This window comes from Anolis sagrei, chromosome 2 (genome assembly GCF_037176765.1).
Source record: "Anolis sagrei isolate rAnoSag1 chromosome 2, rAnoSag1.mat, whole genome shotgun sequence".
NCBI classification, from domain to species: Eukaryota; Metazoa; Chordata; class Lepidosauria; order Squamata; family Dactyloidae; genus Anolis; species Anolis sagrei.
Genome location: NC_090022.1, coordinates 57,993,786 through 58,011,051, shown reverse-complemented (window position 1 = coordinate 58,011,051; position 17,266 = coordinate 57,993,786). Strand labels below are relative to the sequence as shown.

General features: G+C 43.2%; 1 protein-coding gene across 2 annotated transcripts in view; it reads right to left on the bottom strand.

Moving 5' to 3' along the window:
- Positions 1-14,419, bottom strand: part of IL17RD (interleukin 17 receptor D) — a 66,090-nt gene extending 51,671 nt beyond the window's left edge. Inside the window, exon 1 of one of the 2 annotated variants that reach the window (XM_060766094.2) lies at positions 14,185-14,419. In XM_060766094.2, coding sequence (XP_060622077.2) covers positions 14,185-14,322 — 138 coding nt within the window. In that variant the 5' untranslated portion in view covers positions 14,323-14,419. The remainder of the gene's footprint in view (positions 1-14,184) is intronic. The other variant, XM_060766092.2, reaches the window with a different exon arrangement.
- Between the last annotated feature and the right edge of the window lie 2,847 nt (positions 14,420-17,266).

The following is a 17,266-nucleotide window of genomic DNA, read 5'->3' as shown; positions in this document are numbered from 1 at the left end:
CATCAATGGCATACCTGGCACTAGAGTATTTGTTACAGGATACTGTGTTGATAGAAATACTACCTTTGAGCTGAAATGTAAAAGAAAGATCCTTATCTGTCCTTCAGACCTTCTCGCAACCTTAGCAGACCCTGTTGAAATTCTACTTGCAAGGTAAATTTCAAGTCTTATGAAATTCCCAGTGGATTTATGATGCACAAAAGAATAATATTTGTAGTAACGCGGTTCATCCATTGCATCATGCTATTTGTGTTGTTATTTATTTGTTCAGTCGTCTCTGACTCATTGTGACCTCATGGACCAGCCCATGCCATAGCTCCCTGTCAACTGTGGCCACCCCCAGTTCCTTCAAAGTCAAGCCAGTCACTTCAAGGATACCATCCATCCACCTTGCCCTTGATTGTCCCCTCTTCCTTTTTCCTTCCATTTTCCTCAGCATCATTGTCTTCTCCAAACTTTTCTGTCTTCTCATGATGTGGCCAAAGTACTTCATCTTTGCCTCTAATATCCTTCCCTCCAGTGAGCAGTCGGGCTTTATTTCCTGGCATATGGACTGGGTTGATCTTCTTGCAGTCCAAGGCACTCTCAGAATTTTCCTCCAGCATCACAGTTCAAAAGTGTCTATCTTCCTTCGCTCAGCCTTCCTTATGGTCCAGCTCTTACATCCATAGGTTACTATGGGGAATACCTTTGCTGAAGAGATCAAGAGAAGGCAACGAGACTATACAGAACGTCTGTAGAGGAAGGATAATAATATCAAGAATAGCTTTGACGGGTGTGGTGGGTGATTTAGAGCAAGACATCCTGAGGAGTGAAGTTGAATGGGCTTTAAGAAACATTGCTAATAACAAGGCAGCAGGAGACGACAGGATCCCAGCTGAAATTTTTAAAATCTTGGAAGATGATGCTGTCAGGGTGATGCACGCCATATGCCAACAAATATGGAAAACACAAGAATGGCCATCAGACTGGAAAAAATCAACGTATATCCCCATACCAAAAAAGGGAAATGCTAAAGAATGCTATCTATTGTTGCATGTAATAAGAGGTTCAAGGCATTCCTTGATAAATACATAAATAAATTCTGTGGCGGCTCATATTTTGCATATGTTCATGTAAGTCACCTAAGATGACAAAGATTGAGAAGAATCCGATCCAGAAAAAAAGAGATATGCGGTATAAAGGATTTGGGGGGCGTTGTTGTGTGCCTTCAATCCACTTCTGACTTATGGCACCCTTAAAACAACCCTACCACAATGCTTTCTTGACAAGATTTCTTCAGAAGAGATTGCCACTGACACATCTGAGGTTGAGAGACTGTAACTTTTACAGAGGTTTCCGTGACTGAGTACATACACAGCAGAAATATGTAAGCAGGGAGAACATGAGAATGCTTTAAACTAGAAATAGCTAACTTATGAAGTCCCTAAGCCAGTCTATTGTCCACTTGTGCAACCCAATGTGTTAGCTTCACTTGTCCTTGGTCTCTATAATGATATTGGTAACTGGTGTCATACAATCAAGCATAACACAATGAAAAATAACATAAACATATCTACTCTATTTTACAATTCAGCAAGTCAACATAGTATTTGTTTTGCTCTCATTTGGTCTGCTTGTAACAGAAAGTTGTGATATGCCACCTACATATTTTGGGTGAGAAACTCTGAAGTACACAACCCTACCTGTTATCAATATATGTACTATGCAAAATCCACCAGGCATATACACCCATAATATTCTGTCTCCTTTAGTTCTCCTTCTTAATACATATTTACACCTTCTTGCCCAACTCTGCCTCAATTCACCTTTCGCTATGTACTATAAGTATCAAAATGGAGTTCAATTCAGTCCTTTCCCCATTGGTCAAGGAGCCTGCCTGTTGAAGTGACTGTGAAAACAAGCTGTGACAGGATGTCCTCTCCTCACTGAAGAAGAAATGGAGCTGCGGTGGCACAATGGGCTAAACCCTTATGCCGACTGAACTGCTGACCTGAAGGTTGGCAGTTCGAATCCACAAGATGAAATGAGCTCCTATCTGTTAGCTCCAGCTTCCCACACAGGGACATGAGAGAAGCCTCCCACAGGATAAAACATCTGGGCATCCCCTGGGCAACATCTTTGCAGACAGCCAGTTCTCTCACACCAGAAGCGACTTGCAGTTTCTCAAGTCGCTTTGGACACACACACAAAATTAAAGGAGAAAGGGTAAGAATTACTACAAAAAAACCACCATAACTTTATCTCAAAGAGTTCTCCTTATAAAACACCAACTTAATTGCAAGCTGAAAAAGCTAGTGCTAACAGATAAATCTTAACAATAATTCCATCAAAAAAACAAGTATGTAGAAGGACTTTTAATATAATTTCAGGCTGAACCAGATAGCCAGAGGATATCATGAGAAATGCAGCCTGGATCACTCTCAAATACTGCAGTGGAAATACACAAGGAAAAAGGAACTCTCAATCAGGGACAGGATGGTGTTGAACTTTACCAATATCTGGAGGCCTACATAATTACCTCGGTGATGTTAGACTCATCATATGCAGAGGTTACCATCCCTTATCCCAGATCCATTAAAACGAATCCAAATTCTGCAATTTAAGAAATGCCTAAAACGTTTTAGAACTTTTTGACAAGTTATCAAATGCCTACAATTTAAATCATCAAACAAATACTGCTAGATAATCCTTTGGGATTAAAGTATTAAAATTTGAGAGTGAACAGTACGATCCAACATTTAAGAATGGAGAGTAGCATTAATTAGAACTCACAGCTTGAACGAAGGGCATTTTACAAGGAATTCTTATGAGGATAACCTTGAAAGCGTTTGATGCTGAGGAAACACCATAACTTTTTTCTTCACACAAAAGCCGCCATCAGCAGAGCACAACCAGATGTTACCTTCTCTTAGTTTCTGTAAACCTCCATGACCTCCTCCAAATTAAAAAAGGCAAGAGCATTTTTTTAAAGCCACAGGAGCTATCATTAGGGAAGCATTGTGAGGATTTTCATTAATTCATAATCAGCCAACCAGGAATTTTCCCACAGCCATATACAAAAAAAGTCAGGGAAGTCACTGAGTGCTTGGCTGGATCTGAATATGGTCAGAAGTAAGATCAGAAATATCTAGTCCCTCCTACTGGAGACGAGGGAGGGTTAGAAATTAAAGCCCAAGGCTGCCCACTAAGATAATATGCTCTACCAGGTTGTGCTTTATTCACAGCAAAGTACTGAATACATTTTCAAAATTTCTTTAGAATTAAGCATTAAACACATTTCATTAAGTAGTAATGTTGCACTGATGTTTTGAAAGTTGTCAGACAGATCTTCCAATTAAAACATAATTTATAAGACGCATCCACAACTCTCAACTGTTTTAATCTATATATATATAAATGATCTGTTCGTTTTGAGTGACATCATAACTCAAAATCCACTGGATGAATTGCCGCCAAATTTGGCCAAAAGACACCTATCAACCCAAGGAATGACCATCACTAAAAAAATGATTTTTATCATTTGGGAGTTGTAGTTGCTGGTATTTATAGTTAACCTACAATCAAAGAGCATTCCAAACTCCATCAAAGATGGAACAACTTGGCACACAGGACTCCCATGACCAACCGAAAACACTAGAAGTTTTGGTGGGCATTGACCTTGAGTTTGGGAGTTGTAGTTCACCTACATCCAGGTACAGCACTTTCACATAATCAAAGTCCTCCTGACAAAGAGCCATCCAGCCATAGATATAGATATATATGATTCACACACATATGTATGTAAATGACAGATATAAACAGTTCTGGCTCAACTTACCTGTCCGAACGTATCTCCCCTTACGAACCATCGAGGATTTTAAGATCATCTGGGGAGCCCCTGCTCTCGGTCCCGCCTTCATCACAAGTACGTTAGGCGGGGACGAGAGACAGGGCCTTCTCAGTGATGGCCCCTCGGCTATGGAACACCCTCCCTAGGTAGATCAGATCTGCTCCCTCCCTCTTAACATTTCGGAGGCAAGTTAAAACATGGCTGTTCGAGCAAGCGTTTCCAAATGCAGAGTAGCTAATATAGGAAATTGAATGATTTGACAATGGAACTGGACAAAGCTTGATAAAAAGGAGACGCTAAATATGTTGTTTTTATTGCTCTTGTGGTGTTTTATACTGTTTAATGTTTTAATTTATATTATGTTTTTATGTGTACTCATTTGTTGGAAACCACCTTGAGTTGCCGATTGACTGAGAAAGGTGGTATACAAATACAGTAAGTAAATAAATAAATAAATAAAGTATAATAGATTTGCATTTAGCTGTAGATTCCAATTAGTTTAATATTTGGAAGTGAAACACCTTCTCAACAGGCATATGAAAGCAATTATTTATTTATTTATTTATTTATTTATTTACCTTACTTATATACCGCTGTTCTCAGCCCGAAGGCGACTCACAGCGGTTCACAACAAATACGAACAGCAAAAGTTCAGTGCTACAGTATAAAAACAGTTAACAACCTAACACATTACACAATTAATAAACAGTTACTACAATACCCATTCACTGTCGTCTCGTCATCAAAAACATGTTCCAGATTCGTCATCCATTGTTCCATTCCAGTGTTCATTAACCAATCATTGCACTAATTATTCAAACGCCTGCTCAAACAGCCAGGTCTTCACTTTTTTGCGGAATACCATTAGAGATGGTGCTAGTCTAATGTCCGTAGGAAGGGCGTTCAACAGCCGAGGAGCCACCATCGAGAAGGCAAAACATACCCAGACTTTATAAGTGTTATAGTCTTTGTTATTCCTTTTCACTCCTACAATGCTCTAAAATATTCTACAGGAATTGTAACAAATGAAAGACATAGTATGGTGGTTTGAGCACTGGTCTACAACTCTGGAGATCAGGGTCTGAATCCTTGCTCAGCCATGGAAACCCACTGGGTGACACTTTCTCAGCCTCAGAGGGAGGCAAAGGCAAATCCTCCCTGAACAAATCTTGCCCTGAAAACCCTGTGATAGGATTGCCATTGTTGGAAACAACTTGAAGGAGACTGACTCACTGTTGTGATTCTAAGGATCAATGGCTGAACAGCTTTCATTGTCTCTGCATGCCAATAGTAGACTGGTTCACGTGAGTTGTCAAAGAGCAAAAACTATTGTAGAAGAAGTGGAGCTGGTGATTCCCAGAGATCACAGGCCACACATGACTTCCCTTTCAATCAATTTCTCCCACAAGCATTCATTTCTTCTACAAGCCAGCCTCTCTCCACCAATCCCACTTTAATTAATGTAATCTCTGCCCTCATTTAAATTATTTAATTGTCCTTCAATAGCAGACCCCCCCCCCCCAACCCAAACATTTTATATCCAGAGAAAAGCAGGAAGAGGGGTTGTAGTAAGAGCTGTGCTAGTCAAACATTTAAAATTTCCAAGGAAGGGCTCACAGTGTACCAGCCAATCTACCCTGCATCCACCACACTACAGTTCCTAAATAGGTATGATCTGCACAATAAGTCATTACTCAAAATTATAATTACGTCCATCTTTATTTTGGAGCCCCCAGTGGTGCAATGGGTCAAACCCTTGTGACGGCAGGCCTGAAGACTGACAGGTCAGAGGTTCGAATCCAGAGAGAGAGCGGATGAGCTCCCTCTGTCAGCTCCAGCTCCCCATTCAGGGGCATGAGAGGAGCCTCCCACAAGGCTGGTCAAACATCAAAACATCCCGGTGTCCCCTGGGCAAAGTCCTTGCAGACGGCTAGTTCTGTCACACCAGAAGCGACTTGCAGTTTCTCATGTCGCTCCTGACATAAAAAAAATCTTTATTTCAACACAATGAACATATCAAGACTTTAAAAAAAAGAACTCTCTTTGAGCATCTTATGTCTCACAGAATCAGGATGGGGACAGGCACTCTTTCTGTCATGTTATGATCCCCACCTCAATGAAAAGGCAAATGCTTGAAATGAGGAACTTTTTCTTCTTAGGCAGCACCGCATATGATGATACCCTTCAAGGTTCTAAAACAGGGCTTCTTAAAGTTTCCCACTCATGACCCCTTTTGGCCCGAGAAAGTTTTCCATGACCCCAGGTATATAAGTATATATAAAAGAGTATACAAATCAAGCATTTACTGATAATTCAGCACTCACAAGGTTTGCTAAATGGGCTGATTTTCTTTTTTATGAAGCATCTTCTGCAGAGTCCACTGTAAACACCTCACAACATATTCATATAAATGCCTAAAACAGCCACTAGGTGACATTCAGAAAACTTTCACTGCTACCACATTTTTGGAACCGCAACAATAAGCTAAGGGGACCCCATTGGGGTCAGGACCCACAGTTCAAGCAGTGGTCTAAACCATGCTGGAGTCTCAAAGGAGGTACTCCTCACCATAGCTGTTTGCCTTTATAGTGTGTGGAAGTTAGTAACGTTGGCAACAGGTATACTAATAAAGGCACAATGCCAATAGGCTCTTCCTCGCAAGACAATCATTCATTGTCCATAGGCAAATACAAAAAGCACTAAGAATCATCTTAGGAGATATCTGTACCAGGCATGGGCAAACTGACACCCACAGTAACGAGAGACTTGGACCAAACTTGGCACATAGATTTCCCACAACCAACAGAACATACTGGAGAAGTTTGGGGGACACTGACCTTGATTTATGGGAGTTATAGTTCAACTTTATCCAGAGAAACTGCGTTTCCCACCAACAATGGATTGGGACCAAACTTGGCACAGAGAAGCCCCATGATCAAGTGAACATACTGCAGGGATTTGTGAGAATAGGCCTTGATTTTGGGAGTTGTAGTTCACCTGCATATAGAAAGCACTGAACCCAGCCAACGACAGACCTGGATCGCTCTTGACACAGAGACCCAACATTGCCAACTGTGAATACTGGCGGGATTTGAAGGAAATATCAGCTTCTGTACAGCAAAAACATAAGGCTATCATGCTTAGTGCCATAAGGCAAAGTTTTTCCCCTGACATAAAGTCCAGTCGTGTCTGACTCTGAGAGCCGGTACTCATCTCCATTTCTAAACCGAAGAGCCGGCGTTTTCCATAGACCCCTCCAAGGTCATGTGGCTGGTATGGCTGCATGGAGCACCGTTACCTTCTCACCGGAGCAGTACCTATTGATTTACTCACATTTGTTTTGATAGGGTTATTGTAGGTTTTTTCGGGCTATATGGCCATGTTCTAGAGCCATTCTCTCCTGACGTTTCGCCTGCATCTATTGTTTTGTTTTATGTTCTGATGCATATTGTTTTTGTATTGTACTGTGCTGTACTGTATTTTTAAAAGGGCTTGGCCTCATGTTAGCTGCCCCGAGTCCCCATTGGGGAGATGGTGGCAGGAAATAAATAAAGTTTATTATAATTATTATTTGCATGTTTTCAAACTGCTAGGTTGGCAGAAGCTGGGGTTAACATCAGGAGCTCACCCCGCTCCCCGGATTCAAACCTCCGACCTTTCGGTTAGCAAGTTCAGCAGCTCAGCGGTTTAACCCGCTGTGCCATCAGGGGCCATATTACTTAGTATGTCAAAGGGAAATTGTATTCTTCATATCACTTCAGTCTTTTTGTTTACAAATGAAGCTTTCCATTTGTATCCCTTTTACTTTCACTTAGGCAATCCCTCGTTGTCCGAGTAGGGTTATCCTCCAGGGTGGGTCTGTAGGTGACTATGGAGTTCTATTCTTGATCTGCATCGTCTCCCACAGTGAGGGCATTGGTTTCCAGGTGGAAGGCGGTCCCGGTCGGAGTTGGCTTGACGCGCCTCCCTCTTGGCATGTTTCTCTCTTTCACCTTCCATTCATGCCTCTTCAAATTCTGCAGCACTGCTGGTCACAGCTGACCTCCAGCTGGAGTGCTCAAGGGCCAGGGCTTCCCAGTTCTCAGTGTCTATGCCAGAGTTTTTAAGGTTGGCTTTGAGCCCATCTTTAAATCTCTTTTCCTGTCCACCAACATTCTGTTTTTTGTTCTTGAGTTCGGAGTAGAGCAACTGCTTTGGGAGACGGTGGTCGGGCATCCAGACAATGTGGCCAGTCCAGCGGAGTTGATGGCAGAGGAGCATTGCTTCAATGCTGGAAGAACTTTGCTTCTTCCAGCACGCTGACATTTGTCTGCTTGTCTTCCCAAGAGATTTGCAGGATTTTCTGGAGGCAGCGCTGATGGAATCGTTCTAGGTTTTGCATGTGACGTCTGTAGACAGTCCACGTTTCACAGGCACATAGCAGGGTTGGGAGGACAATAGCTTTATAAACAAGCACCTTGGTATCTCTACGGATGTCCCGGTCCTCAAACACTCTCTGCTTCATTTGGAAAAATGCTGCACTCGCAGAGCTCAGGCGGTGTTGTATTTCGGTGTCGATGTTGACTTTGATGGAGAGGTGGCTGCCAAGGTAGCGGAAATGGTCAACATTTTCTAATGTTACACCATTAAGCTGTATCTCTGGCATTGGAAAGGGATTGGCTGGTGACTGCTGAAACAGCACTTTGGCTTTTTTGATGTTCAATGACAGGCCGAACTTCTCGTATGCTTCTGTGAAAGTGTTTAGAGTGGCTTGTAGATCTTCTTCTGAATGCGCACAGACGACATTGTCATCAGCATGCTGGAGTTCTATAACAGATGTTATTGTAACCTTGGCTTTGGCTTTCAGTCTGCTGAGATTAAATAGCTTGCCATCTGTCCAATAGATGATTTCCACTCCGATGGGAAGCTTCCCGTCAACAAGATGAAGTATCATAGTGATGAAGATGGAGAATAAGGTTGGGGCAATGGCACATCCCTGTTTGACACCGGATTCCACCTTAAATGGGTCACTTTGGGAGCCATTGCTGTCCAAGACTGTTGCCATCATGGAGGAGCCACAGGATGTTCACAAATTTGTTAGGGCACCCGATTTTTTGGAGGATCCCTTTTAATATACCCTAGTAAAAGGCCATCATTAGCAAGGCACTCCTTGTAAGAAAGGAAAATGCACATCAAAGCCCTGCCCCATCACCTCTGGAGTGAGCTGCTCAGAAGGGCAGCTGGTCCTTATTAAAGGGTCTTTTAAAAGGCTGCTCAACAGCTTTAATTAGCAAGTCTGTATAATACAAAAGGCAGCATGAGCCTAAGCATTTTTACTGAAAAGTAAGCCCCATTAAGTTGAGCAGAACTTACTGACTGAGTGAACATAGATAGAACTTCTGCCTTCCTTTACAAATACACATAGGCACACTTACTCTACAGCGTAATGATGAATGGTCGGTTAGATTATCTAAATCTGGTCTTTAAATAAAATTAAACTTTGCATAATACTATATTTGGGAGACACAATTTTTATTTAGATACTCTACACATTCTGGTTGGTCTTCACACATTCTGGTTACTATTTACTGTTTCAAAATTGGATTTCAAATATTTACACACCCTCAGTGTTACCATTTGCAGCATTTCCTAAACCACTCTGCATCTTACTTCCAAATAAACAAAGTTAGAACTATGCAATCAGTCATTACATCGTCAGTTTAGCATATATTGCAATCCACAAATAGATCACAAATTTGCTCATCCAAAATGAGAAAACTGCTTTTATTTATCCAACTTGTTTTTTCATTTAAATGTCCCCCTCTTTCACCAATATGATACTAATTTATAGAGCAGCCACACTAAGGAGATCTGCCTGAATGGGACGCAATTACTTTGGGGCTTGTGCCTTTTCAATCAGTCAGTGTCCCTGCAGTGTTTAGAGTGGCAAAGGGGAAGTGGCCTGTGGTTAAACAGAGGAAATACCAAGGAATTTTAATAGAGCAAATAGTCTTTTTACTTCCTACCGGTAGCACTTCAAAGGCCGCCTTGCCCCAGAGCAGACAATGTGCTACAGGGGCCATCAGTCATTTAATACTATGTCAAGACTATTCAAAACTTACATGCAGTTAAAGATAGATACTAAACAACGAGACACTTGGTCATCGGCTGCAGCCACTGCTTGGGTATATCCTCCTCTGTGTTAAAGCTCTTCATAGTTGATGCAGAGAGAAGGGTGTTAAAATCTTCATACTTTTTAAAGTAGTCGAGACAAATAAAGTTCAAGAGTGGGGACATTACTGAAATACCTATTAATGTCTCAAAGCAAGTCCCAGCCTTTTGTATCCAGACTCACTCTGAGTTTTCAGAAATTTTACATAACTCTATTTTTCAGGATGAAATGGAAACCTCACTTGTTTGATGTACTGTCAAAGGATTTCATGGCCGGAATCACTGGGTTGTTGTGAGTTTTCCGGGCTGTATGGCCATGTTCCAGAAGCATTCTCTCCTGACATTTCGCCTGCATCTATGGCAGAGGTTGTGAGGTCCGTTGGAAACTAGGAAAATTGAGTTTTCATAGTTTCCAAAGGTATAGAAACCCCATTTTCCTATTTTCCAACAGACCTCACAACCTCTGAGGATGCCTGTCATAGATGCAGGAGGAACGTCAGGCGATAATGCTTCTGGAACATGGCCAGACAGCCCAAAAAACTCACAACAACTCATTTGTTTGCTTTTACACTGATTGAGCTTTAACTTTGTCAAAAGGTCTAGCTACCAGTTTACTAAACACACAATAAAAAGGAAAAACCAGTTAAGCATTACAACTTTTGATAGCTAGTATTGTTAAAGACTCTCCAACTGACCTGATGTTTCAGGTATGAGCCAACTTGGGCCCTCTGGGTGTTTTGGACTTCAACTCCCATCATTCCTCACAGCAAGAGGCCCCTTCCTTTAGCGGCTGAAGGGAAAAAGGAAGGGGTCTGAAACTGTGAGGAATGGTGGGAGTTGAAGTCCAAAACACCAAGAGAGCCCAAGTTTGCCCATGCCTGTTATATATACTTAGTTTTAAAGTATGCAAACCAGGCATCACTTTTGTGATGCCAAAGAGCAACAGCTCAGCCCAATATTTAGTGAAGTCCCAGTTAACAAAATTCAAGATGCAAATATCCCCAGGGGGAAGAGTTAAAACTCCTTTTAACCAATGTTTAGCTCCTTTTGTACTTTTCTAAAATATTTCTGTGGCCTTTTGCTGCGACCATGCCTCTATTCCCCTCCAAGCCCTTCCAGTTGGGTTTTTGTTGTTTTCTGGCTGCTGTAACGCCCAAAAAAACTTCAACGCTTGTGATCTGAACCCAAGGAAATCTCCGTGACAGCCTAACAAAAAGCGAGAGGCAATGAAAGTCACTCATGCCCTTCCGCAAGCGTTCATCTGGAATCTTTAATAAGGCTGGGAATGGAAAGGGAGGGGAGGAATCCTCCTTTTAAAAAGCAAAGTAAGAAACATTGCAGACATACATACATCCCCCCCCCTCTGTTCCTCCCCCTCCATCACCACACCAGATCACACTTAGGAAAGGAAGGAGGGAAACTTTACAAGGGGCAAAGGACAAAAGGCGAGGCCCTAAAACAATTCCCCCTTTTTCTTTTATCACCTTACAAGGGTCCCCTTTCCCTCCCTCCGGCCTAATGGCCAGGCCCACAGCCAAGCCATCCTCCAGCCATTAAAATAACAAAGCCCAGCCTTCGCCTTTTATCCCCTCTCCCAGGGCAGGTCTGGTTAAAGAAGGGGAAAGAGGATAAAAGACCCATGGAGTGACTTCACACTTGTTGGCTTCTCCCCTTGGCTGCCCTCTGGGACCCCCTCCTCTTCCCACTTCCTCCGGGGAGAAAACCCAGGCAGTTTGTTTCCAAGGGGCATCTACACACTGCAGGATGAGTGCAGTTTGACACCACTTGAACCACCGGGCTCAAGGCTGATAGGATCACAGGAGATGCAGTTTGACAAGGTCTTTGGCTTTCTCTGGCAAGCTGGTTCCTCACAAAACTACAACTTTCAGGATTCCACAGCACTGAACCATGGCAGTGTCACACTGTGTTAATTTGCACCTAGAGATGCCCCTCCAACTCTCTCCCCATGAATAGGGAAAGCCAGCCAGGGGAAGGAAAGCCAGTGAGTGGCATATACACTGTAGAATTAATGCAGTTTATTGTCAAAGGCTTTCATGGCTGGAATAACTGGCTTGTTGTGAGTTTTCCAAGCTGTATGGCCTTGCTCCAGAAGCATTTTTTCCTGACATTTCGCCTGCATCTATGGCAGGCATTCTCAGAGGTTGTGAGGCCTCTGAATGTAATTTCACACCACTTTAAATGCCATAGTTCCATGTTATGGAATCCTGGAAGTTGTAGTGTAGTGCAAGACTTCTTAAACCTTTTCCACTTGTGACCCGTTTTTTTACAGGACCCCCAGGTATAAAAAAATCAAATATTTACTTTTTTTTCATGTCAGGAGCGACTTGAGTAACTGTAAGTCACTTCTAGTGTGAGAGAATTGGCTGTCTGCAAGGACGTTGCCCAGGAGACACTTGGATATTTTACCATCCTGTGGGGGACTTCTCTCCTGTCCTCACATGAGGAGCTGGAGCTGACAGATGGGAGCTCACCCCACTTGCCGGATTAGAACTGCCGACCTTTTGTTGAAGCAGTCCTGCCGGAACAAGGGTTTAACCCAGTGGTTCTCAACCTGTGGGTCCCCAGATGTTTTGACTTTCAACTCCCAGAAATCCTAACAGCTGGAAAACTAGCTAGGATTTCTGGGAGCTGTAGGCCAAAACACCTGGGGACCCACAGGTTGAGAACCACTAGTTTAACCCATTTCGCCACCACAATGGGTTAAAATATAGTGATAATAAATAATGATAATAAATCTACATTTTTAAGGCTTGCTAAACAGTGTTGATTTTCCTCCTTATAAAGTACAGCTGAAGCATTTTCCGCAGCATCCGCTACACACACTGCAATTGTGGCAAACAGATTTGTGTAAATCATACAATCATATGAGAGTTGGAAGAGAGACCTCGTGGGCCATCCAGTCCAACCCCCTGCCAAGAAAGAAAATCACATTCAAAGCACTCCCAACAGATGGCCATCTAACCTCTGTTTAAAAGCTTCCAAAGAATGGGTGGTGTACAGAAAATGCTGTTGCCAAAGCTTTCGTGACCTCAACACTGAGCTAAAGGAACCCCATTAAGGGTTGGGATCCACAGCTGTGGTTTAGTGACAGAAACTGCTGTTTCTGTCACTATGAAAATGAACAAAATCTGGCTACCAGTATTTAAAAACTCTAAAATTATAACAGCAAAACAACAGAGAGGAAACAACCAGGCACAGATTAACACCTCCCAGCAAGAGATTTTCCCAGGCTCAGGCAAGCCTTCAAATGCTAATGAAGGTGATCAGCTAAACATTCACACCTAACTGCAGCAGGGAAGAGCTCCTTGCCCCACCCCAGCCATTCCACAGATATATAAACCCATTGTCCTAATTCCAACAGACCTCACTATCTCTGAGGATGCTTGCCATAGATGCAGGCGAAACGTCAGGAAAAATGCCTGTAGAACATGGCTCTATAGCCCGAAAAAACCCACAAGAACCTAGTGATTCCAGCCATGAAAGCCTTCGACAATACACAGAAACTGCTGTTGTCAAAGTTTTCGTGACCCCAGTACTGAGCTATGGGGGACCCCATTCAGGGACAGGACCCATAGCTTAAGAAGCTGTGGTTTAGTGAGCATCCTTTGCCAAACTACGACTCCCATATTTCCATAGCATTGAGCCAGGGCAATTCAAGTGCTGTCGGGCTGTGTTCAGTCTAGATGCATCCTAGAAAAGTTTGGTCAACTATGGTTTGAAATTGCCCTACTCTGGGAGACTGGGATGGTCAACAAAGTTGTGCTAAAGTGCATGAATGCTACAGTGTGGGTGCAGCAAGCTGAGGCATGGGCCAACTTGGGCCCTCCAGATGTTTTGGACTTCAACTCCCACCATTCCTCACAGCCTCAGGCCCTTTCCTTTTCCCCCTCAGCCGCTTAAGGGGAAAAGGAAAGGGCCCGAGGCTGTGAGGAATGGTGGGAGTTGAAGTCCAAAACATCTGGAGGGTCCAAGTTTTGTCAGTGTCAGGCTGCCTTAACCCTGGAGTGTGAGAGGCATGCTGAAATAGAGGCATGCCCAGCCTTCCCAACTCTCTGGCAGCTCTCCCCCAGACTGCACAAAGAGAGGCGCCCCAAGTCCACCCGGGACCCCGCTGCTTGGTCTCCAGAAGCCTTTCCCTTTCCTCCTCTTTCCTTTCCCCAATGCTTTCCCCCCTTTCTTACCCTCCAGGCACAAGCCTCGCCCGCCGTGCCTTTCCTGCCGGTGCCTCCTGCAGAGACGGAAAGCCTCGGTCCGTGGAAACAGACGGTGAGCGAGAAGAAGAAGAAGAGGAAGGAGCAGATCCGGAGCCCAAGCGCCATCGCTCCTCCAGACCCACAGCCCGGAGTCCGCCGACGGCAGCAGCAGCAGCAGCAGCGACAGACTGGCTACAGGTTGGACGCGGCAGGAGCCAGGAGAAGGAAGCGCGCATGCGCGGGACGGAGTCCTCCCAGGCATCGGTCCTTCCCTCGCGCGCCCCCTCCCACTTTGCCAAGGATGCCAGGGTGGAGGGATTTGAGGAGGGGGCTGCACAAAACCCTATGGATCCTATGGATGAAGGAGTCACCCTCTCCCCCTTTTCTAAGGCTGGGCTCTTTTCATTCCAAACTTTCTGAGATGCAGACAAACTATGTTGGACTCTCAGGAGTGCATCTACACTCCTTCTGCACTGTGCTTAATATAATATAATATAATATAATTAATATAATATAATATATTGTATATACATATAATATTGATAATATTATAATGTAATACTATATACTACTACTACTACTAATAATAATAATAATATATTATTATTATTATTGTATATTTTATATTAAATGTAATATTACTAATAATATTACAGTATAATGTTATAGTACAATGTAATCTATAATATTAATATTGTGCTATGGTAATAATATAATATATTACAAAACCCGAAGGGGACTCAGAGCAGCTTACAAGTATTTTTTACTTGTAAGCTGCTCTGAGTCCCCTTCGGGTTTTTTTGTTTTTTGTTTTGTTTTTTTGTCGTGTCAGGAGCGACTTGAGAAACTGCAAGTCGCTTCTGGTGTGAGAGAATTGGCCGTCTGCAATGACGTTGCCCAGGGGACGCCCGGATGATTTGATTTTTTTTTTTATCATCCTTGTGGGAGGCTTCTCTCATGCCCCCGCATGAGGAGCTGGAGCTGATAGAGGGAGATCATCCGCCTCTCCCCGGATTTGAACCTGCAACCTGTCAGTCTTCAGTCCTGCCGGACAGGGTTTAACCCACTGCACCACTGAGGGCTCCCCCCTTCGGGGTGAGAAGGGCGGCATATAAATGTTGTAAATAAATAAATAAATACAGTGTAGTGTAGTTTGAAGCCACTTCAACTGCCCTGGCTCAGTGCTGTGGAATTATGGTCACTGTAGCTTTCTCTGCTAGAGGGTGCATCTATACTATAGATCAGGCTTGGGCAAACTTCAGCCCTCCAGGTGTTTTGGACTTCCAACTCCCACAATTGGGAGGGATAGCCAATACTCCAGAAGGCAGGAGCAGAATTCAAAATGATCTTAGAAGATTAGACAGATGGGCTAAAACTTAACAAAATGAAGTTTAACAGTGACAAATGCAAGACAAAAAAAAAATAAAATGCAAAGAAACAGAATAGGGGACGCCAGCTTGAGAACACCTGGAATCACACACTGGGTCCAATTCTGGGCACCGCAATTGAAGGGAGATATTGACAAACTGGAATGTGTCCAGAGGAGGGCAACTAAAGTGATCAAAGGTCTGGAGATCAAGCTCTATGAGGAGCAACTTAAAGAGCTGGGCATATTTAGCCTGCAGAAGAGAAGGCTGAAAGGAAACATGATGGCCATGTATAAATCTTCTTCTTCTTAGGCGATCCCTCGTTGGAGGAGTAAGATGGTCTTCCATTATGGATTTCCTTGTGGGTCCGTATGTGGCTGTGGAGCCCTATTCTTGCTCTGCATCTTCTTCCGCAGTGAGGGCATTGGTTTCCAGGTGGAAGGCGGTCCCGGTCGGGGTTGGCTTGACGCGCCTTCCTCCTGGCACGTTTCTCTCTTTCACCCTCCACTCGTGCCTCCTCAAATTCTGCAGCACTGCTGGTCACAGCTGTCCTCCAGCTGGAGCGCTCAAGGGCCAGGGCTTCCCAGTTCTCAGTGTCTATGCCAGAGTTTTTAAGGTTGGCTTTGAGCCCATCTTTAAATCTCTTTTCCTGTCCACCAACGTTCCGTTTTCCATTCTTAAGTTCGGAGTAGAGCAACTGCTTTGGGAGACGGTGGTCAGGCATCCGGACAACGTGGCCGGCCCAGCGGAGTTGATGTTGGAGGACCATCGCTTCAATGCTGGTGGTCTTTGCCCATGTATTAAATATATAAGAGGAAGTCATAGGGAGGAGGGAGCAAGCTTGTGTTCTGCTGCCCTGGACACTAGGATGTGGAACAATGGCTTCAAACTACAAGAAAGGAGATTCCGCCTAAACATTAGGAAGAATACATATTTAAGACATGTATGTGCAAAAACTTTAAAAAGCAATTAAACTATCTAAAATTCTAAATACTACCATATTTGAATATAATGTGCCATTAAATGTAATGTGCACCTCCATTTTGAAGGTGCACATTACAAAAAAAAAAAAGATCTGCCCTTGTATGTAATGCATCCAAGGCATAGCACATCAGGGAGGCCATCAAAGCCATTAAAGCAAAACAAATATTATGCAAGACCCCTTTCCTCTGCAAAATCAATCTCCAAAGGTCTGACAGAACAAGAAGGTCAGGACATAATACTGTCAGCCCTTCACGTTTGCAGGTTTGATTATTCATGGATTGGCTTAAAATGTCTCTAGGAATTACGAGGTCTTTCAGTGGCAACTGTGTGCACAGTTTCCAACAGAAGTTGACTGTAGAGTCATACTAGAGAAACTAGAGATTCCTAGAGGTATGTTCTCTTAGGATAATAATAATAATAATAATAATAATAATAATAATAATAATAATAATAATGTTTTTATTCTGAGTTTTCCACGTTCACAGGGATCCTATACCCCTAACTCTAGCAAATGTGAGGGCTGATGGTAACACACAGCATAATTCACTCCTATGGTTCCCATGTCCATTTCTAGCTGGAGGAGCCCGAGGTACAAGCAGAACGTTCTAGATCTCTCATTTATTTTTCTCATAAGAAAGATGAGAGACCCAACTGCCATGACCTCACTATCAAAACAAATTTCACCTGGAGATGCTCCAGAAATAGATAACTTATGATTC